General features: G+C 37.4%; 1 protein-coding gene across 1 annotated transcript in view; it reads left to right on the top strand.

Annotated features, from left to right (window-relative positions):
• Reep5 (receptor accessory protein 5) overlaps window positions 1–24,099 on the top strand; it is a 49,697-nt gene that overhangs the window by 16,864 nt on the left and 8,734 nt on the right. The window contains exon 3 of the mRNA XM_005327236.5: window positions 8,039–8,177. Coding sequence (XP_005327293.1) covers window positions 8,039–8,177 — 139 coding nt within the window. The remainder of the gene's footprint in view (window positions 1–8,038; window positions 8,178–24,099) is intronic.

Here is a 24,099-nt window from a genome sequence, read left to right as displayed (position 1 = left end):
CCCTGTCAGAAAATAGCAGCCAAGATGTGAACAAGCAGATGGTCAACAAAAGTAGAATCAGCTGGTACCAATTACTGGGGCCCAATGGCTGGAAGAGGGTTGGCCAATGAGTCATGGGCATATCAGTAACAATTCAGTACCAAAGAAAAGACTTTTTGCCAGTACATCTTTTTGTTTTTTTAATTTTTAAATTTTTTAATTGAACATGGACACAGTACCTTTGTTTTACTTACTTATTTACTTTATGTGGTGCTGAGGATCAAACCCAGTGCCTTACATGTGCAAGGCAAACGCTCTGCCACTGAGCCACAACCTCAGCCCCTGCAAGTACATCTTTTAGGGTGGGCCTGAAAAAATGTTTTCACCAGCATCTGAATTTTTTTCAAACAGGATTTTTTTTTTTCCAGCTCTTACTGTTATATCATTTGGGATTTGAAACATCTGAGATTTGGAGTATAATTAAAATCCATGGCTAATGCTCTAATCCCCTTTTAGCCTTATTAACTGATAATGAACCTTCTACCAGCTATGCTTAGCTAGAGGGACTAGAGTCTTCTTGCTTTTAATCTCTTACCTTCCTGTGATAATAATAAATTATTACCATGCTATAATTATTGCCTAATTTTTATGAAGAACAGAGATTTATTTAAATTATTACCTATTAATAGAATAGTTACCGAGTGCTTACTTATGCCATTCAGTGTTTCTAAGTGCTTTTCAAGTATTAACTACTTTAATCTTCATTATCAGCACAATGAGGTTTATAATCCTACTTGACAGATGAGCAAGCTAAGGCTTAGAGAGATTGAACAGCTTGCCCAAGGTTAGTTATTTCTTTTTCTTTTTTTAAATTAAAAATTTTTTTTAAATTATTTACTCTTTTTTATGTGGTTCTGGGAATTTAACCCAGGGGCGCTCTACCACTGAGCTAACTCCCAACCCCCCAACCCCTTTTAATTTTTATTTTGTGGCAGGGTTTGGCTAAATGCCCAGTCTGGCCTCAAACTTGCAATTCTCATGTCTCAGGCTCCTGAACATCTGAGGTCTATAGGTGCATGCCACTGTACCTGGCTCTTGAAGGCTTCCACCCACCCACACACCACTCGTGCCCCCTCAGTACTTGGAATGAACCTAGGGCTTCAAATATGCTAGGCAAGTGTTCTACCATTGAGCCACATCCCCAGTTTTGAAGACCTTTTTTTTCTTCTTTTTTTTGTACTGGTTATTGAACCTAGTGGTGCTTGCTTTACCACCAAGTTATATCTCCAGCCCCTTTTTATTTTTTTGAGACAGGTCTTGCATAGTTACTGAGGCTGGCCTTGAACTCGGATCTTCTTGCCTCAGCCTCTCACTGGGATTGCAGGTATCTGTCACAGTGCCCAGCCTTTGAAGACCTTTAAAACTTTGAAACACAAGAGATTCTGTCTAACTGTTGTTAGAGAAGTTTGTTTGTAAGAAAATCACTAGTTGTTTCCTCAAGAGAGAAATTAAATGAAATTGTTTGATGTTCACTTGGTGTTTAACAAAGCCCTAAAGAGATCTAGTCTCATAGGAGGCAGTAGTTATAGAAAGTTTAGTGCCTTTTTTTCTTCCTAAATATAAATCTCCCTTGCTCTTTCATTATTGAAAAATAGTACATACTCATTGCTCAGACCTTTAAAAAAAGAAAGAAAAAGAAAAATTCTATCATCCTACCACCCAGGATTAACTTTTTTTTTTTTTAAAGAGAGTAAGAGAGGAGAGAGAGTGACAGAGAGAGAGAGAATTTTTAATATTTATTTTTTAGTTCTTGGCGGACACAACATCTTTGTTTGTATGTGGTGCTGAGGATCGAACCCGGGCCGCACGCATGCCAGGCGAGCGCGCTACCGCTTGAGCCACATCCCCAGCCCCAGGATTAACTTTGAAGTATATCTTTCCGAATACCTGATGTATCCCTGAGATATCTCCAACTCAATATTCTATCTTTTTTTCATTGATCTTTAAAAAAAAAATAGATTTTTTTAAAAAAAATGTTTTAGTTGTCAATATACCTTTATTTTATTTATTTATATGTGGTGCTAAGAATCGAACCCAGTGTCTCTCACATGATCAGCAAGCGCTCTACCACTGAGTTATAACCCCAGCCCCCATTCTTGATCTTTTGATCTTTCAACATAAACACATCTGCTTTCACACAAAATTAGAATCTACTTTTTTTAATATTTATTTTTTTAGTTGTAGTTGGACACAATATCTTTATTTTATTTATTTATTTTTATGTGGTGCTGAGGATCAAACCCAGAGCCTCGAACGTGCTAGAAAGGGCTCTATTGCCGAGCCACAATCCCTAGAATCTACCTTTCTTTTAAAAAATTTTAATGCATTATAGTTATACATAATAGTAGGGTTCATTTTGGCATTCATAAATGCATATAATGTAGTTTTCTCCATTTTCATGCCTAGTACTATCCACTTCCCTCTCCTCTTTCTCCCTTTTACCCCTGATCCCCTTCTACTGTCTTGGTCTTTATTTATTTACTTTTTAATTGATGCATTATGGTTATATATAAAATTGGAATGCATACATACACCTAGTATGATTTGGTCAACTTTATTTCTTAGTTTTTTTCCCATTCCCTCCCCTCCTCTTTTCCCCTTGGTACAGTGCACTGTTTCTGCTGGTCTGATTTTCCTTCTATTTTCATAAAATTCTCTTAAAATTTTTTATTTTTTAGTTGTAGATGGACACAATACTTTCATTTTATTTATTTATTTATTTATTTATTATTTTTAGAGAGAATTTTTTAATATTTTTTTTGTTTTTTAGTTTTTGGTGGACACAACATCTTTGTTTTATTTTTATGTGGTGCTGAGGATCAAACCCAGGGCCTTGCACATGCTAGGTGAACACTACCGCTGAGCCACAACCCCAGTTCCCCCTTTTTTTAATATTTATTTTTTAGTTGTAGTTGGACACAATATTTTATTTATTTAGTTGAGCACTCTATTGCTGAGCCACAACCCCAGCCCCAAGATTCTCTTTTTTTATTTCTTTTTTTCTATCTTAAGCATATGAAAGAAAATATTTGAGTATGACTTTTTGGATCTGGCTTATTTCACTTAGCATGATGTTCCCCAGTTCTATCCATTTATCATAATTTCATTCTTTATGGCTGAATAGAACTCCATTGTGGAGGCTGGGGATGTGACTCAAGTGGTAGCACGCTCGCCTGGCATACACGAGGCACTGGGTTCAATCCTCAGCACCACATAAAAATAAAATTAAAAAAAAAATGTTGTGTCCACCAAAAACTAAAAAATAATTATTAAATTTTTTTTTAAAATAAAGAACTCCATTGTGTATAAGAATCTACTTTTACGCTCAACACTATATCTTGATCATCTTTCCCCGTTATCTTTTTTAAAGGCTTCAGAATATTTAAATAGTACATTGCCCATAAAATGTATAAATATATGGCCTCTATAATCTCTTAGTTTGATGAATTAGAATTTGATACTACTCTTTCTTTGAACTTGTTCATTCCTGAGATATCTCCAACTCAGTATTCTATGATTCCTGATTCTGCTCCATGAAATTTTAGACCTGCTAACCATTTCATAGAGAAGCAAAGCCCTGGTAGGTGGCTTAGGAAAGAGAAAAAGGAAGCCGCAGCACTGAGCCTAGGTGGTCAGGCTTTGGGTCAGTGGTGAGAATATAACAGTAAGGGTCTGCAGAGAAAAATGGACTTGTAAACCATGGTGTTTGTCCAGAGAAGCAGTATGTGATGTGTAGCCCTGGAGTTCAGAGCTAAGGATCAGTGCCTGCCACTTGAGGATGATATGGCCCTAGAGAGAGGGGACCCATATAATGACAGTAGTCCAGGCCTGAGGAGAGCATGGCTGCAGTCTGCCAGCTGGCAGCTCCAGAACTCCTCTGAGGTTTAGGTAGGGACTGAAAGCCCTGGAGAGGTCGATGTTCCAGCAATGCAAGTATAGGGCTTTTAGGTACAGTTTTTGTAAACAACATGTTTTTTTAAAAAATGTTTTTTAGTTGTTGATATACCTTTATTTTTTATTTATTTATACCTGGTGCTGAGGATCGAGCTCAGTGCCTCACACCTGCCAGTCGAGTGCTCTGCCACTGAGCCACAACCTCAGCCCCTTTGTTTAAATAAATGTTTTTATCTTGAATTCTTTCACAGATTTGAGAATGTTCAGGTGAATGTTCTAGGTCATATTGACTTATTCTAATTGTAGTAGAGACATTATTCAGTTTGCTTTGTACACATAGCTTTTCTCTCTCCACCTCTCACTCATTGTTGGAAAGGGGTAGCCTGCCTCCAGACTGCAGCCCATTCATCCATATGGGTCATTTAGATTTTCTTTCCTAGAAATGAGTAGGGTTGGTGCTGTTAAGATTGAAATTTGAGCTGATGGTTCTCAAGTTTTGTTCTGCATTGTTTGTTCTGATCACCTGCACAACTTTCTAAGAGCACAAGCCTGTTGGAGAACTTAGATCATTCATATCCACCTAGGAAACTTAAAATATATGATTCAGTATATGTACCAGGTAGTAGAATGTATTATTGGAGAATCACCTCTGTCCCTTCACTTAGACAAGGAAGTCTATTCAGAATCTAGATAGATAAATAGCATTTGGGTAACTCCATTTTTAAGCTCTTTATTTTTTTTACCATGACTGTGTTAGAGAACCTTATCCTCTTGTGTGTGTGGTAAGGTAAGGTGATGTGATATGATTATTGAATCCAGGATTCACACAGGTAGGCAAGTCCCCCACCCCAGCCTAGCACCTCCCCTTGCTGCATCTCAGGTTCCCGAGTGGCTAGACTATCTCTTAGTGTCTTTCTTCTATTGGCTTATGATGTTAGGATACTGGAGATGCATTTTTAAACTGTTTTGTTTAAAACAATAATTAAATGCTTTAACATTATGAAGTTCTGTGAAAAGTTTTTTTAGCTTAGTATGACTTTTTTTTTCCCCTTTCTCCTTTCATATTCCTTGGATTTCAACAAAGTTATGATCAATGTGTGTGTTCAGTTTTGAGTTATTTTACTTCCATTATGGTATTCCTATATAGGGTTCCAATGTACTCAAACAGAAACTTTTGAATTCATATTGTTGATAGTTTAATCATGGAATAGCTTAAGACCTTAAGTGAAATATAATTATGTATCTGCTCTGCCCAGGGTGAATATGTAAAAAACACATTTTTATTATAGTCATGACTTAAAACCCCAACTAAGTATAAATAGATAAGCCATACAAAACCAAATAAAGCACAAAGGAAAAATAATCTCACACATGTTCATTCTTTGGTTAACCCACTTGCCTGTGCTTTTCCTTTGGCCTTCTGTTATATTGATTTGGTTCACATGTTACAAGCTACAAACCATGCTATAATCAGCTTTCTTAAGTTCATTTAATGTGATTTTTCTGCTTAAAGTGAATAAAGTGAAAAGTTGGGTTTTTTTTTTTTTTGGTACCAGGGATTGAACCCAGGGGTGCTTAACCACTGAGCCACATTTAATTTTTTTTTTTAAGATTTTCAGATCATTTATTTCAGAAATACAATTCCACTGCCCCTTTTTTAAAGTGTGGCCCCTCCCACCACCAAATCACTGGAAGGTTTATTTCTGCCCCACTTACTCTATTAGTAAGAGAATCTATTTTTCTAGCTCAATCCTAAATCATTAGTGTAGTATAAGAGTTCTATTTCCAGGCAGTTTTAAAGCAGAACTATATCCTTCCTTCTAGTAATTGTAGTGTTCATATTTGAAAATCACTTTAATTGTTGAATAACAGCTGAAAAATAATTATGTTGGTATTTGTCTTTGTCAGTTGGTGAGGATTTGCAGTAAATACAATGTAGATTATTTTTCCTGTAAAACAGTTGCTAGATATTGGAGTACATTAATTAGCTGGGACCATTGTTAGCTAATGGAATGTCCTAATAATTTCTTTGGAGAAGATGTGAGCTGAGTTTGGGTGAGAGGCAAAAACTGGTTTGTTTCTCAGCAGGGAACAACATTTGGAGGACATCAGTTAGGATGGCTTGGGAAGCTCATTTTGGAAACCAGACACATAACTATATAAATTATAACAAGATACAGAATAGAGGTCTTCAAACACTGCTGGGCTAATCAGACATTTTTTCTAAGGAATACAGTTAGGGTCACATTCCAGAGTAGGCTGGGGATGGGCAACCTATAGATACAGAAATAATTTAAGACCATGCTACAATGCAATGGGAAGAGATTTGTGAATTGCTGTATTGACTTTTGTGTATGTTGATGGACAAACCACAAAAAGTTCACTGGTTCAGGATGTCTGGAAGGTTTCCTGCTTCTCATCTGAGCAAACTAAAGAGGAAATTATGGATAAACCCTTGTGAAAACTTTCTTATGGGATCTCAGATTCTTACTATACTCTTCATGTACAGTAAGAATGTGAAAAGTCCCTTATACTTCTGAGTGAGAATAAGCAGCATTGGAATTGTCTTGGTTAACCAAGGCACATTTATTTTTTAAAATATCTTGAGGAGGAGTCTTGGTAAGTTGCTTAGGATCTTGCTAAATTGTTGAGGCTGGCCTTGAATCTGCCTCAGCCTCCCAAATTGCTGGGATTATAGGCATGTACCACCATGTCTGCTTTTGCACAATCTCTAAGTTCAAAACAGCACTCACTTCATCACTTCTGCCTCTTCATCCATTCCACATTAGCAATCATCTCATTCAGCTGTAATCTTTCCCCCATAGGTTACTTTTTAAAAACACAACCATGTTCACGGTCACATGCACATGGTCACATGCACACAGGCACATGCGCACACACAGCTGCTCCTAATTAACTTCACAAGCTCTTTCTTAGTGGATGACTCATCATGATTCAGCAGCCTGTCTTTGGGGAGCTGATTTTTGCAGAGTAGCCATATGTTTTTTTTAGTAGTTAATCTCTCTTAAAGGCTAAACAGAGTTCAGATTTCTTTCAATTTATGGTTTTAGTCCAGCTTAGTTATGATAAATGTACAGATATCTGTTAGGATAGTATAAGATGTTTTGGAGCTTCAGGTTTAGAATATGGATATTCCTAGAACTGAAGGAAATTCCTGTGATTCAAAAGTAAAAGAAAATTATTATTTTTTAAGTTTTCCCATCCATTCACTGAATTAATTTTGTCTAAGTGGAAATGTTATTAATTGACAAGGGGAGGAGAGTCCACACCCTGAGAGTCCACAGCCTGAGGACCCAAGGAAGTCTGAACTAAATGGACACTGTAAGGGTGGTTTTCACCTATTTATTATGCAGTGTGCTGTGGACTTTGAACAGTGCCTAACCTGTGTTCCATGAGTTTGTTTATGAGAAACTCCTACGCCCCCATGATGTACGTCAGCTATTAAAAATGCATAAGGGGGCTGGGGTTGTAGCTCAGTGGTGGGGTGCTTGTCTAGCATATGTGAGTCACTGGGTTCAATCCTCAGCACCATGTAAAAATAAATAAGAATTGTAATGCATTCCACTGTCATGTATTTAAAAAAATAAAATCAACTAAAAAAAAGAAAATGGCTTATGAAATATTAATTTAAAAAAAATAAAAATAAATAAGTAAAATAAAGGTATTGTGTCCATCTACAACTAAAGTAAATATTTTTTTTTTAAAAAAGTGCAAAAGAACTTAATTACCATGAGAGAATTCTTCCTGATATATCCTTGGTGGCAGGAGCCAACCTGGGAATGGGGTTGCTTTAGTAGCCTATCACTAGTAGTACATCGTAGGGCATGGTGGCAGCTCTAGCAGGCTGGATATGTGTGGGCTAGTGCTGATTTCTCTGGTAACCAAAAGACTGGGAACAAGTGGTGATTACAATTCTCCTGACTTCACATTGTCTTTATATTGTACTCTTGCAGTTGGTGCTGCAGTGCATACATACGTTTGCCTGAGTTTCTCAGCGGTGCTGGAGAACAAGCTGTGAAAGTATATTTGTAAATGCTTCTCTGAGATCTTACTAAATGTTGTTTTCTCTTGTATTACCTTTCAGAATGAAAGCCATAGAGAGTCCTAACAAGGATGATGATACCCAGTGGCTGACCTACTGGGTAGTGTATGGTGTGTTCAGCATTGCTGAATTCTTCTCTGATCTCTTCCTGTCATGGTTCCCCTTCTACTATATGCTTAAGGTATGTTAACTTCTAGATCTGTTTTCTTCCCTAAAGCTTCAGCCTAGGACCTGTAGGCGAGGTATAGGAACAAATGCTTTAATGTTGGATATCTGTGGTTATGTCTCAGATTGTAAATAAGAAAATAAAATTCAACGTCTGACTTTCTTTGGATACTGTCTTGGAAACAGCCAGAGCAGTAATTACAAAGGATGGAAATACTATAACCTAGCACAAGTATTGCTGTTGATTTGCTAAGATCCTGACTTCACGCAGTATTGTCTACGTTCAATGTGGAAGCATTGTAGTTTTTAGCAGGTCATCAATTATTTATATTGGCAAGCAGGAGTCATTTATTTATGGAAGGAAAAATGCTTATTTTTTATATAGGTTTGGAGAAAGAAGATGTGCAGATGGCTGTTTGAGAAAGTCATTTTAATGAGGTGGGCAAGAGCAATAGTCAGGGGTTGGCCCTGCCAAACCTTGTGTGAGTCATAGGACTAACCTTAGTTACCAGCAGTTGGGGAATAGGGACATGAAGTCGAAACTTATTCCTGTGAGACTTCTGTGAACTCCTGACTTGCACTAGAGGTGAGTGAAAGTGAAAAAGTTCACACTTTTAATAAGCAGAGTAGTCCTTTTTTCACTAAAAGGGACAGTCTGTCTTCAGTGAATCTTCAGGTATCTTCCACAAGAAGAGGCTCTGCTTCCAGTTAGTAGATGTGATATGAACAGTGCTTCTGGTCCTCAGAGCCACAGTCACAAACTAAATAAGCAGGAGTGGTGGTATGTCTAGCCCTTAGGATTTCTGGGTTGTCTTCTTTTTATTAGTGTTCATTTTAATAAAAGCTACACATGACATAGTTTAAAGGTTCAAATAGTTCTATAAGATTTTGAAGAAAAACACCATTTTTGCACCTTCCAATCACTATCATTTCATTTGTGGCAATTTGTCACTTACCTGTATGTCTCTAAAGAATATGCTTGGTTTAGTTACCTTTTACCGTTTTATACATTAGCTGTTTGGGGTGAGGGTACTGGGAATTCAACTCAGGGATGCTTTACCATTAAGCTACATCCCCATCCCTTTTCATTTTTTAATTTTGAGACAAAGTCTTACCATGTTAGAGGCTGGCCTGAAACTTGGGACTCCTGCCTCAGCCTCCTGAGTTATTGAGATTATAGGCGTGCACCACCACACCCAACTTTTAGTCTCATAGTCTCCCTCACCATTATATTGACATTATCTTGGGGCTGGGGATATGGCTCAAGCGGTAGCGCGCTCGCCTGGCATGCGTGCGGCCCGGGTTCGATCCTAAGCACCACATACCAACAAAGATGTTGTGTCCGCCGAGAACTAAAAAATAAATATTAAAAATTCTCTCTATCTCTCTCTCTCCTCTCTCACTCTCTCTTTAAAAAATAAATAAATAAATATTGACATTATCTTGATTTTTAATTCTCAGTAGGGGTGTGTGTGTACGTCTGTTTTAAATCTATTTGTGCTTTCCTTCTTTCTGGGAGATTTCTCAATCTGACCTTCCAGTTTTCACATTTATTCCATGGATATACTATAACCATTCTGTAATTGATTCCATATATTCCGATTTTGGTTTCAGCAACTATATTTTTCAAACCTAATTATTTTTGCTTGGTTCTTTTTAGGGTTTTCTTGTTCTTATTTTATGTTAATATTTTCTTTTGTTTCATTTAGTGTAGTTAAAAATCTGTTTAAATTATTGGTTAGTTGTTTTTTGCTTCTAACAGAATCTGTAGTTGATTATATTGTTTTTCTTTTGAAATGGTTGTACTCATTAAAATACCATATTATCTTGGACTGCAAACTCATTTTCCTCCAGGGGTTTCAGATGCTGTCAGGCACTGGAGGAAGGCCGCACCCAGTCGATGCTGGTCTTAGCTCTGGGTAAGGGGTGGGTGACATCTGAGGTTAGGCAGCAGAGGAACCAGTTACTGACTCTTTACCCACAAGGCAGCTCCTCAAGCCTAGGCTTTACCCTCCCTGCTGCCATCCTGAAGCAGCATTAGAGATGGTCCTGAATTGTAATTCACAGGTCCAGAAGCTGGAGTAGGAGGGGTGGCAAAGAAGCGGTTTGTTAGTCTCTTCCTGTTTTCCTTAACACCTCACAGGTCATCTATTCCTGAATACCTCAGAGTTAGAAAAGAGTATAAGAAATGTGTGTGTGTGTGATTTTTTAAATTTCAAGGTATGGAAGCCAGACAATGCAAAAATCACAAAGAGAAATATTTGATAAATTTGACTAAAATTTTAAAAAATTAAGTTTCTTTATGAAATGGGCAGCATAAATAAAATTAAAATAATGATACGTTAGGAGGATGTATTTACAACATTTATACCAAGTAAGGAACTAATACCCAGAGTATATAAAAATTTCTGCAAGTTAAGGGGCTGGAATATAGCTCAGTTGAAAGAGTGCTTGCCTCGTATGCACAAGGCCCTGGGTTCAATCCCCAGCACCACTAAAAACATTTTGCAAATTAAAAAGAACGAATGAAGGTTCTATATAGATATTTATATAAAGAAAAAATATGATTTGCCAAGGGAACATGTAACTAGTGATCTGGGAAGTGATGTGATTTAAAATAGGGAAATCCCATATTTTGTTTATTAAATTGGCAGATTTTTTTTTTTGGTGCTGGGGTTTGAACTCAAGGCCTTGTGCATGTGAGGTAAGAACTCTACCAACTGAACTATATCAAATTGGCACATTTTTTTTTGAATTTTTAATATTTGTTTTTTAGTTTTCGGCGGACACAACATCTTTATTTGTATGTGGTGCTGAGGATCGAACCCGGGCTGCACGCATGCCAGGCGAGTGCGCTACCTCTTGAGCCACATCCCCAGCCCCAATTGGCATATATTTTAAAGATTGAAAATACTTGGTATTGATGAATATGTAGGGAAATGGATATGGTTGTGTTATTGTGAAAGCCCGATTTTCTGCTGCTGCCTGAGAGAGCCAATAACTCAAGAGACAGTGGTGGGAGAAGAAGTTTTTAGCAACAAGCTGGCATGTTGGAAGACAACCAGCTAGCTCCTGGGTTGTTCTTGTTGAATACCAAGACAAAGTTTATGTAGATTCTTTTGTGGGGATGTTATCTCAGTCTCAGGCAGGCGGACACCAGAGTAGTTCATTAGTTCTGAGGAATGAGGCAGCTCTAGAATGTGGGTTGTGAGTGAGTGATGTGGTTCTGAGGTCACCGTGTCATCCTGGATCTGTGAATCCAAGACAATAAGGTTGTTTCAAGGTTTGCCACTTGAAGGTCCGTATACCTGCTGTCTGTCACAGCCAGTCTCTTGTACGACTACCTTTTTATTGGAATCAGTACTGTAACCTGGGAAGAGGGAGTGTGCATGAAAGGGGAACTCTTTTAACTGTATCAACTGCTAGTCTAGTCTGCTAGTCGTTAAGATGTGGGGGTGGGGGGACAGCCACGCTTACAATTTGAAAAGAAGGAAGAGAGGAAAAACACTTTAGCTCAGAGTGCAGCTTCAGTAATAGTGGTTCTGGTTAATAGGTAGTGGTATAAATTAGAATAGTTTTTTTGTTTGTTTTTGGTATTGAACCCAGTGTACTTTATCATTGAGCTCCAGCACTTTTTTAAAAATTTTGAGACAGGGTCTCACTTAGTTGCTGAGGGTCTTGCTAAGTTGCTTGCGATCCTCCTTCCTCAGCCTCCCAAGATGCTGGCATTATAAACATGAGGTACCACACCTGGCCTAGAATGGCCTTTTTATGGAACCACTTGACAGTTTTTTAAAATGATACTTAATTCAATTCTAAGGAAATATTCATAGGGTATAATGGTTGCACAGAGATATTAATTGCAGAAACTTGTTATAACTAAAAATTATGAACTGGTAAGTCTATCGATAGGTAAATAATTAATAGAATATCTGTACTGTTAAGTGGAATAATGTGGACTGAAATAGATCCATGTGTATAAATAAATAAATTTCTACATAATTCATTCATTATGAAAAATTATAAAACATTACATATAGTACAACACTGTTTTAAAAAGATAAGGTAAATAAAAAAGTTTAAAAGATTAAATGAAAACATGATCTGTATAGATTGTGTTCATTTTTAATGACATTATCATAGAACACTTGATAAGAATTTCCTCTCAAAAGAAACAGAAGAAAATTGGTCTGTGGAAAGATTTAAGATTTCAAAGATTGCTGGATTTTTGTGTGTTTTTGTCATTCAAAGATATTTAGCATTTGTAAAAATATTTTTATAAACTGAGTGTGATGGCACATGCCTGTAATCTCAGCAGCTTTTGGAGGCTGAGGCAGGAGAATCTCAAGTTCAAAGCCAGCCTCAGCAATTAGTGAGGCTGTAAGCAACTGTCTCAAAAAATGAAGAAGGGCTGGAAATGTGGCTCAGTAGGTAAGTGCCTCTGAGTTTGAGTTTAATCCCTGATACCAAAAAATATATATGTATATGTATTTATAATCTTTAATTTACATGTGGCATATTTTAAATTTAAGATAATTTTGAAGCCTTCAATAAGATCCATCTCATGGCATTAACCTCACAGTACAATTATCTAATGGAAAGAAACTTTTTTCCAACAACCTTTCTGCTTTCTGCAGCATCTAGGATCCTGTCTGCAAAACCACTTCCAGCAGCAGTATCTGATCTCAAGCTTCCAAATATGAGCAAGCATTACTTCTAGTCTGCTCCTGATCACCTTTATTAATGGAAACCACAGAGACAGGGACAAAGTCCAGAATAAGAGATAGTCACTAGAGGCCTATGGAGTAGCTCAGTAGCAGAGTGCTTTCCTAGCATTCACAAGGCCCTGGGTCCAATCCTTAGCACCCCCCACTCCCCAAAAGAGAGACAATCACTGAATCATCTATATCTAATTTGGAAGTACATTTAAAAAGTTGCTTTGTAGCAAATTTTCTTCCTTAATAGTAAAATGAATGTACATCCATTAGTCTCCAGCTGCATGGCATTATGATGTCGATGAGAGTGAATTTACTGTATGTTCCAAATAGATAATATAGTTGAGATGATTAAAAATTAATGCTGGCAATCAAAATGCTTTCTTCCTGAGGTAATGGCATATTCTGAGTGGCTTCAGTGAACAGATTGAGAAAAAGCCTGAATTATAAAGTCTATAGTCGTTTTTGGACAATTTCACATTTTAAGAACTAGCATATACCTTATCTATGTCATACAACAATTACCAGGTGAAAAAGAGATCTTCAAGTGAGGATGTTTAATATTTTATCTTTTGCAAAATTAATGTGGGTTTTTTTTTTTTTCAATTTATAAAGCAGCCTTTGTAAGATTGGGTGAAAATCGGAGGAACCAGTGGCTAGGCATAAAAGCTTGTTTTAAGAAACTAGCTAAAAACTGGATCATGCATGTCCCAAGCTTTGCTGTGATATTTGTCCTTGAGGAGGGGTGTTGAAAATCCACCCCCACCACCACATACGTGGATGGTGCTGGGGATTGAATCCAAGGCCACTCTTCCACTAAGCTATATCTTCAGCCCTTTTTATTTTGAGACAGGGTCTTGAACTTGCAATCTTCCTGCCTCATCCTCCCAAGTTACTGGGATTACAAGGGTGTCCCACCATGCCCAGTGAAAAATAAATTTAAAGACCTCTTTTCTCTGATTAGGAAATTCATGTTTATTCCTTTATTCAGCAGATATTTATTTAGAACCCATATGTGCCAGATTCTGTTCTAAGTCTAGGGGACACTTGGTGACTAAAACAAAGTCCTTGCTGCCATATTATTTCATTAAGGCAGGGCATGTTTTAGGGAAGAAAATAACATGTAATCCTATCACTGTTAATATCTCGGGATAGTCCTTTTTTTTTTTTTTTAAGTGTACAAGTGTATTGGTATGGGTATGTAAGTTTATACTCAGAACATATATTTGTCTTAACCACTTACATGTGATTGAGACCACATTTTTGTATCTCTCATTTTCAATTGATACAATATTAAAGAGTTTTTTCATGTTATTCAGTATTCTTTGATATAGCTCTGTAATCTATTATAGCTAATTTACCCATTTCCTTAATGAGAGTCATTTGTCTTGCTATTATAAATAATGTTGCAGTAAATATTCTTGTGCCTCATATTTACCCATTACCTCAATTTACCCATTTCTAGATTTATTTCTAGAAACAAGATTGGGTAACATGTTAGTCAGCTCCGTGTGCTATGACCAAAATACACAACAAGAACAACTTAGAGGAGGAGAATTTTATTTGGGGCTTACAGTTTCAGAGGTCTGGGTCCATAGGTGGTTGATTCCATTGCTGTGGGCCCAAGGTAAGGCAGCACATCATGGTGGAAATGTCCAGTGGGGAAAACTCTTCAGCTCATGGCAGGGTCAGGAAGCTGAGAGAGGCAGGGGAAGTGCCAGGGGGAAGAATAACCCTTCTAGGACATATCAGCAATGACCTGTCTCTTCCAGCCACACCCCATCTGCCCACAGTCACCAGTCTATTTAAATTAGGATGGATGAATTAGGCTACAGCTCTCATAGTTCAATCACTTTACCTCTGAACATTGCTGCATTAACACAGGAGTTTTAGGGGATACCTCATATCCAAGTAAACTCGGGAAGATTTTTTTTTTTAATATTTTTTAGTTGTAGTTGGACACAATACCTTTATTTATTTATTTTTATGTAGTGCTGAGGATTGAACCCAGGACCTCACATGTGCTAGGCGAGCGCTATATGGCTGAGCCACAACCCCAGCCCAAACTCAGGAAGATTTAAGTCCTAATCCAGATAGTCACCCGTGCTATTCCTCCCACTGACAGTATAACATTTCTCATTTATTCTTTGTGAGAGGCCATACAGGGAAAACTTCCCCTTAACATTTTCTTTTTTAGTTTTTGTGCAGCTGAGCAATTTTTCCCCCTTGAGATAGAATCTTGCTATGTTGTCCATGCTGATCTGGAATCTTTTTTTTTAACCCCAATATTTTTATAGTGGTCAAGTGGACCTTTATTTTATTTATATGTGGTGCTGAGAGTCGAACCCAGTACCCCATACTTGCTATGCAAGCACTGTTCCACTGAGCTGTAACTCCACCCCTGGCCTGGAACACTTGAGCTCAATTGGTTTTCTTGCCTTAGCCTTCCGAGTAGCTAGGATTACAACATGCAGCACCTCACTCATCTTGAGCAATTACTTTTAAATTTAGCCTGTTGCTAGTCTTGTGACAACATTGCAAAGGCTTTCTAAGACTTAGGTTTCTGATCAAGTCATTGCAAAATATTAGGAAATAAGTGTTGTAATATATATATATATTTTTTTGTGACATGAACTCTGTTCTGACCAGGATAGTCCCTGCATGTGATAAGTATATGTCTATCTTGGATATATCTCTTCTGGAGGAAAACTGGATGGTGCTAGCATTGGAATCACAGACATAATTGTCTGGTGTATTGTACTTTGAGTTCATTGTGCAGTGCTGGTAGTCAAAAGGATCCAGTTAAAATCATATTTGCTCTTTGTCTGAGCTGCAGGCAAGAGTGGGCATGTGGTTGTCCTTGGGAGAATTGAAGGCTGGCATTCTGGGGAAGCTTGGTGAAAAGAACAGCCAGATCTGCGTGGGCGATTCTAATAAACTCAGGGTGTTCCTGGGCTGTAGAAGAGTTGTATAGATTAAGAAGAGGGAGTCAAAAAAGCTGGCCTCTGAATATCACTTTGAGAGTTTTGTAGTAATTAACTTGATTTTTAATATGATTTCATTTGAGAACTGGAAAATGTTAAGGAGGTAGGTAGAGAACAGTAATTATTTTATTGTCTCTAGAGAATAGCTAGAGGATACCAGAAAGTACTGAATTAAATCTGGAGTGTGGCCTACAAAGTAATCACAAAGGAGAGGTACAAAAATACAGATTCTTGACTCTGGTGATCTTGCTTTACTTCACTCAGAAAAAATAATCAGCCTCGCTGGATTGCCGAAGGGTTGGCCTCTTCTACAGAGGTTGATAATGTTTCAGAGATATTCAACCATAGTTAAGAACTTTAAGACTTGGTACTACTCCTCCTCTCTAATATGCTTTCATCAATTTGTGACTTCCCTGAAACTCTATTGAAGAGAAATTTGACTCAAAAGAAAAAGACCCTGCCTCTCCTGATCCTTAAACCAGGGAGTCATTTTCACTTCACCTTGAAGCTGTGGTTCTGATGTGGGCGTAATTCATTCCTGAAAATCTGACATTCTGTGTAGGAATACCATCCAGGAGCCTCTTTTCTGTTTTTGATGTGTCTTCTTGCTATTTTGCCTATGCTGGTCTTAAACTCCTGGGCTCAAGCAATCCTCTTGCCTTAACCTCTGGAGTAGCTGGAACCACAGGCTCACATCACTCTATCTGACTCCATTATTTTAATTGAGAAAAATTTAAATATATTACATGTCATCTAAAACACTCAACCAGTTTCCAGCATATTAATACAACACAGCAAAATATCTACCTACAAGTAGCAAATACTACATTACAGTATTAGATGCTAAAAACAATTCCTATTTTTCAAATAATAAATATAGTTCGAAAGAAACGATTGCATGGTGTATAATATTGTGTAGCATATCCCCTTTGGCACTCTGCATGCACTTCTTTGGGGGGAGAGGGGTTTACAAGGGACTGAACTCGGGGGCACTCAACCACTGAGCCCTATCACCAGCCCTATTTTGTATTTTATTTAGAGACAGAGTCTCACTGAGTTGCTTGGTGCTCTGCTTTTGCTGAGGTTGGCTTTGAATTTGTGATCCTCTTGCCTCAGCCTCCAAAGCTACTGTGACTATAGGCATACGCCAGTGCGCCCAGCTGCAAGCTCTTTTTCATGTTCACAAGAAATTCTAACATTCTGTCAAAAATACAACTCAGGACTTTCATTGCACACCATTTTGTTTAGTTATTGTATTGAGTTTTGCTTATGTATGTACTAGAGTTTTCTGTATAAGCACACAGGAAAACATATGAAGCTTGGACATTAAAAATGTAAAGGCTTCCACAGGGAAATGTTAACTTGAGAGATGGTCTGCAGGATCTGCTGTAATTAACCCAGCACTAAGCAGAGGAAACAAAGCTATATATAGCCAGTGAAAAATGCAGTCACTTGCCTGGAGTGATAGCACATGCCTGTAATTCCAGGTATTCAGGAGACTGAGGCAGAAGGATTGCAGGTTCAAGGCCAGTAAGACCCTGTCTCAAAAAAAAAAAAAAATGCTGGGAGTGTAGCCCAGTGGTAGAGTGCTTGCCTAGCATATGTGAGGCTGGGAGGGATGGGAGGGATGGGGGTGGCGGGGAAGTAGTCACTTAATTCTCCATTTTGGATTAATGTAAATGTGTACTTCAGAAAAATAGTTTTCTCTGGCAGAATTCTTAAAATTCACTGAGATCTGCTGCTGGCCAAGCCTAGGGATACTGGAGCAGAGTTGCAAGAAAAAACAGTGAAGGAACTACCCATGGCTTCATTGGAGTGGTTGGACCTTTAACAAAAGAAAGTCCTAGTTTGGGGGCTGGAATTGTGGCTCAATGGTGGAGCGCTTGCCTGATACGTATGAGGCACTGGGTTCGATTCTCAGCACCACGTATAAGTAAATGAATAAAATAAAGGTCTATCAACAACTAAAAAAATATTTAAAAAGAAAGTCCTATTTTGCCATTGAATATGAGGGCGAATTGACATTTTTTCCTTATATTTTTTATCGGTGCTTTATAATTATGCTGAATGGGATCATTAGTACATGCACACAATATAATAATATAATTTGGTCCATAACATTCCCAAATATTTCCCCTTTCTCTTTGCTCTTCCCACCCCCTGGTTCCTTTCCCCGATTCTACTGGTCTCCCTTCTATTTTCACACTTTTTCCCCACTTTTTCCTCTCTAGCTTCCACATATAAGAAAAAAACATGCAACCTTGACTTTCTGAGTTTGCTTTTTTTACTTATAGTGTCCTCTAGTTCCATCTATTTATCAGAAAATGACATTTTATTCTTCTTTATGGCTGAATAAAGCTCCAATGTTTATAAAAATGACATTTCTTAATTTTATTTGTTCTTTTTAGATATACATGACAGAGTATATTTATACAAACGTGGAGTATATCTTATTCTATTTAGGATCCCAGTCTTGTGGTTGTACAGGATGTGGAGATTCATTGTGGTTTATTCACAAACGTACACAGGAAAGTTTTGTCTGATTCTTTCCACTCTTTCCTTTTCCTATCCCATTTCCCTTCCCTTCATTCTCCTTTGTCTAATCCAGTGAATTTCCATTCCTTCCACTCACACTTGTTGTGTGTTAACATCCACATATCAGAGAAAACATTCGCCCGTTGGTTTTTTTGGGATTGGCTTATTTCACTTATCATGATAGTCTCCAGATCCATTTCTTTATCCAGATGTGTTGAAGTTTTGGCTATTGTGAATTGTGCTGCCATAAACATGGTATAGTATGCTGCCTTTAATTAATAAGAATAATTAATTATTTGGATAATTACCAAGGAATAATATAGCTGGGTTATATGGTGGTTCTATTCCTAGTCTCTTAAGGAACCTTCATATTGATTTCCATAATGGCTGTAGTAATTTACAATCCCACCAACAATGTAAAAGTGTTCCTATTTCCCTCCCTATCCTTGCCATTATTTATTGTTATTTGTATTGCTGATGGCTGTTCTTACAGGAGTGAGATAAAAAGCTCAATGCAGTTCTGGGTTTGGGGGTTTTCTTTTGGTACTGGGGATTGAACTCAGGGTCACTCAACCACTGCCACATTCCTAGTCCTGTTTTGTATTTTATTTAGAGAGAGTCTCACCGAGTTGCTTAGTGCCTCTCTCCATTGCTGAGGCTGGTTTTGAACTCTAGATCCTCTTGTCTCGGCCTCTGAGCTGCAGGGATGCCACTGCACCTGGCTCTCAGTGCAGTTATGGTGCATTTCCCTAATTGCTAAAGGTATAGAACAGTTTGTCATATATTTGTTGGCTATATCTATTTTCTTCTTTTTTTTTTTTTTTTTGGCACCCGGGATTGAACTCACGGGTACTTAACCACTGAGCCACATCCTCATCCTATTCTTTTATTATTATTATTTTTTGTTTTGAGACAAGACCTAAGTTGCTGAGGCTGTCCTTTAACCTATGATCCTCCTGCCTCAGCCTCCTGAGTCTCTGGGATTATAGGCGTGTGCCACTATGCCTGGTTCTATTTTTTTCTTTTTGAGAATTGTATGTTTAGTTCATTTGCCCATTTATTGATTGGGTCATATTTTTTTTTTTGGTGGTGTTTTGAGAGTTCTTTCTTTGAGAGTTGTGGATATTAATCCTCTGTCAGAAGAGTAGCTAGCAAGGATTTTTTTTCCCATTCTGTAGGTTCTCCCTTCATTCTCCTTTAGCTGTGCAGAAGTTTTCTAATTTGATGACATCTCATTTATTAATTCTTAGTGTTATTTCCTGAGGGTTAGTGGTCCTATTGAGGAAGTCATTACTTGTGCCTATATGTTGGAGTGTTGGCTCTACATTTTCTTAGGTCTTTGATCCATTTTGAGTTGACATTTGTGAAGAGAGAGTGATAGGAATCTAGTTTCATTCTTGTACATGTGGATGTACAATTTTCTTAGAACCATTTGTTTAAAAGGTTGTCTTTTTTTCCAATATGTATTTTTGGCACGTTTGTCAAGGATCAGATGACTGTGTCTGTGTGGTTTGTCTCTGTGTCTCCTATTTTGTACGGTTGGTCTGTGTATGTTTTTATGCCAGTATCATGCAGTTTGTGTCATATAGCTCTGTAGTATAATTTGAAGTGAGGTATTATAATAACTCCAGCATTAGTTTTTGGCTTAGAATTGTTTTGGGTATTCTGGGTATTTTATTTTCCCCAATGGATTTTAGGACTGTTTTCTAGTTTTATAAAGAATATCATTGGTATTTTGATGGGGATTGCATTGAATCTGTATACTGCTTTCAATAATATAGTCATTCAAATATTAACTTTTACCTACTCATGAACATGGGAAGCCTTTCCATCTTCTTCAATTTCTTTCCTCAGTGTTCTGTAATTTTCATTGTAGAGGTCTTTTACCTCCTTGGTAGGATTTATTCCTAGGTATTTTATTTTGGTGGGGGCTTTTGTGAATGAAATTATTTTCCTGATTTCTTTTTCAGTAAATATGTTATTGGTTTATAGAAAAACCATTGATTTTTGTATGTTAATTTTATATTTTGACTTCACCAGATTTTTGTTTGTTTGTTTTGGTACTAAGTATTAAATCCAGAGGTGCTTACAATTGATCCACATCCCCAGCCCTTTATTTTTTATTTTTTATTTTGAGACAGGGTCTTGCTAAGTAATTTAGGATCTTGTTAAGTTGCTGAGCCTGGCCTCAAACTTAGACTCTTCCTGCCTCAGCCTTCCAAGTTGCTGGGATTACAGGCCTGAAAACCACCTAATCTGACACCACTAGTTTTTTTTTTTTTTTAATAAATCCCTGTGACTCGGTTGCCCTGTCAGTCAGCTCTATGTCCTTTCCCCCCCTCCTTTCCCTTTCTTACTTTCCTTTTATTCATTTGTTCTTTCTTTCATTCTCTTCCTTTCAAACAGGATTGTTTTCCTGATTTCTTTCCTTAGCTTTCCTATACACCAGTAATGAATCTGCTATTAATTTTTATATGTTGATTTTGTATCCTGCTACTTTGTTCAATTCATTAGCTCTAGCAGTCTTGAGTGGAACTTTTTGGATCTTCTAGTATAGGATCATATCATCTGTAAAAAGTAATAATTTGACTTCTTTCTTTCCTATTTTTATCCCTTTTACCTTCCTTCTCTTGCCTAATTGTTCTGGCCAGAGTTTCTAGGACTATAATAAATAAAGCTGGTAAGAGTGGACATCCTTGTCTTGTTCCAGATTTTAAAGGAAATATTTTCAGTCTTTCCCCTTCACTATGATGTTGGCTTTAGGTTTGTCATATATAGCCTTTTTTAAAGAATTCATATATTTATTTGTTCTAATTTGTTATACATAACAGCAGAGTGCATTTCAGTTCATAATATACAAATGGAGCATAATTTTTCATTTCTCTGGTTGTACGCAAAGTAGAGTCACACCATTTATATCTTCGTACATGTACTTAGGATAATGATGTCCATCTCATTCCTACCCTCATCCCTTGTCCCTATTCAAAGTTCCTCCTCCACCCCCATTATGAATCACTATCCATTTATCAGATAAAACATTTGACCTTTGGTTTTTTGAGATTGGCTTACTTCACTTAGCATTATATCCTCCAACTTCATCCATTTACCTGCAAATGCCATGATTTTATTCTCTTTTATTGCTGAGTAATATTCCATTGTGTATATGTACCACAGTTTCTTTCTCCATTCATCTACTGAAGGGCATCTAGGTAGGTTGTTTCTACATTTTGGCTATTGTGAATTGTGCTGCTATAATCATTGATGTGGCTGTGTCCCTGTAGTATGCTGTTTTTAAGCCCTTTGGGGTTGAAATCGAGGAGTGGGATAGCTGAGTCTAATGGTGGTTCCATTCTAAGTTTTCTAAGGAATCTCCATACTGCTTTCCAGCTTGGTTGCACCAATTTGCAGTCCCACCAGCAATGAAAGAATGTACCTTTCCCCCTACATCCTCGCCAACACTTGTTGTTGCTTGTATTCTTAATAACTGCCCTTCTGACTGGAGTGAGATGAAATCTTAGTGTAGTTTTGATTTGCATTTCTTTAATTACTAGAGATGTTGAAAATTTTTTCATATATTTGTTGATTGATCATATATCTTCTGAGAAGTCTGTTCATTGACCCATTTATTGATTGGGTTATTTTATTTTTTTTAGTGTTAATCTTTTTGTGTTCTATATATATCCTAGAGATTAGTGTTCTGATGTGCATGTGGTAAAAATTTGCTCCCATTCTGTAGGCTCTCTATTCACCTCACTGATTGTTTCTTTTGTTGAGAAGAACCTTTTTAGTTTGAAACTATCCCATTTGATTCTTGATTTTATTTCTTGCACTTTAGGGGTCTTATTAAGGAAGTAAGGGCCTACTTTTTCTTCTATTAGGCACAGGGTCTCTGGTCTAATTCCTAAGTCTTTGATCCACTTTGGATTGAGTTTTGTGCATGGTGAGAGATAGGTGTTTAATTTCATTTTGCTACACATGGATTTCCAGTCCTCCCAGTACCATTTGTTGAAGAGGCTATCTTTTCTCCAAAATGTTTTTGGTACCTTTTAAAAAAAATATTTTTATTAGATGTTGATGGACCTTTATTTTATTCATTTATTTAGATGTTGTACTGAGATTCGAACCCAGTGCTTCACACATGCTAGGGCAGCAGTCTACCATTGAGCCACAACTCAGCCCTGGCACCTTTGTCTAATATGAGAAAACTATTTCTGTGTGTCCTCTATTTAGTACCATTGGTCTACCAATCCGTTTTGGTGCCAATACCATGGTGTTTTTGTTACTATTGCTCTGTAGTATAGTTTAAGGTCTTGTATAGTGATGCCATCTGCTTCACTCTTCCTGCTAAGGATTGCTTTAGCTCTTTTGGGTCTCTTATTTTTCCAGATGAATTTCATGACTGCTTTTTCTATTTCTATGAGGAATGTCATTGGAATTTTGATCAGAATTGCATTAAATCTGTATAGTGCTGTTGGTAGTATGGTCATTGTCATATATACCCTTTAAGATGTTAGTATTTTTATCATGAATGGGTGCTGAATTTTGTTGAAGGCTTTTTCTGCAACGATTGAAATAAACAGAATTGAGGATAAAAATCATAGTTATGTGACTTACACTTATTGATTTGCATATGTTATGTTAAATCATTGTGCATCCCTAGAATGAAACCAACTTGGTCATGATTTTTTTTTTGCTACTGGGGATTGAACTCAGGTACACTCAGCCACATCCCCAGCCCTATTTTTTATTTAGAGACAGTGTCTCACTGAGTTGCTTAGTACCTTGCTGTTGCTGATCCTCATATCTCAGCCTCCTGAGCTGCTGGGATTACAGGCATGTACCACCCTGCCAAGCTCACTTTGTCTTCCAGCTCCAAGATTCCTTCTGCATGGTCTACTCTATTAGAGACTTTTATTTGAACTTTTTGATTTATTATGGCTTTTCTATTCAAGATTTGTTTGGTTCCTTTTCAATATCTCCATCTCCTTATTGAATTTCTTGTTCGTATCCTATACAAACTTCATTCAGTTGTTTTTCTGTGTTCACTTGGAATTCATTGATAACTTATGTAATCATTATTTTGAATTCTTTATTGGGTATTTCATTCAGTTGAGTATCTATGTAGTCAGTTGTTGGTGAATCTTGAGCTTCAGGAGATGTTATGACCTTGTTTCCTCCGTATTTTCTGTATTCCTGGATTTCTCTTCCACTCTTACGTGTGGACCATTTTAGGGCACAGTCTTCTCTTGGCAAATTGTTCTGGAATATCAGGTTATTGTGACTTTTTTCAGTATTGTTTCCCTGCTAGTTCTTTGGTGAAGAGTGGCGTATTTCAATACTGCATATATTGTGTCAGAGCTTGAGGATCTCACTTTTCCTATAGGTCTTACAAGAGTGGGGTCATTCTCGTAGATCAGTTAGTTTTGTATATAGCAGAGGATGTGTGGTACTCCCTCTGTGATTGCTCTTGTAGACTTAAAAACTCAATATTCTGAAGGGGTATGGCAACAGTCCCAAAAGAGACTCCTCATTGGTGTGTTACGGATACTGACTCCTTCTGCAAAAATAGAGACATGACTGGGACCTTGGTGCCTGGTTGTTTTGGGGTTTTTAATCTATCATTTGTACTAAAGAATTGTTTGAGCATCATTAGTTTGGATGTAGAGCAAGGCACACTGTCTCTTGGCTGGATGCTGTGTAGCTA

This window comes from Ictidomys tridecemlineatus, chromosome 1 (assembly GCF_052094955.1).
Source record: "Ictidomys tridecemlineatus isolate mIctTri1 chromosome 1, mIctTri1.hap1, whole genome shotgun sequence".
In the NCBI taxonomy this organism is placed as follows: domain Eukaryota; kingdom Metazoa; phylum Chordata; class Mammalia; order Rodentia; family Sciuridae; genus Ictidomys; species Ictidomys tridecemlineatus.
Note: the sequence above shows the minus strand (reverse complement) of the source record. Positions and strands in the feature narration are given on the sequence as shown.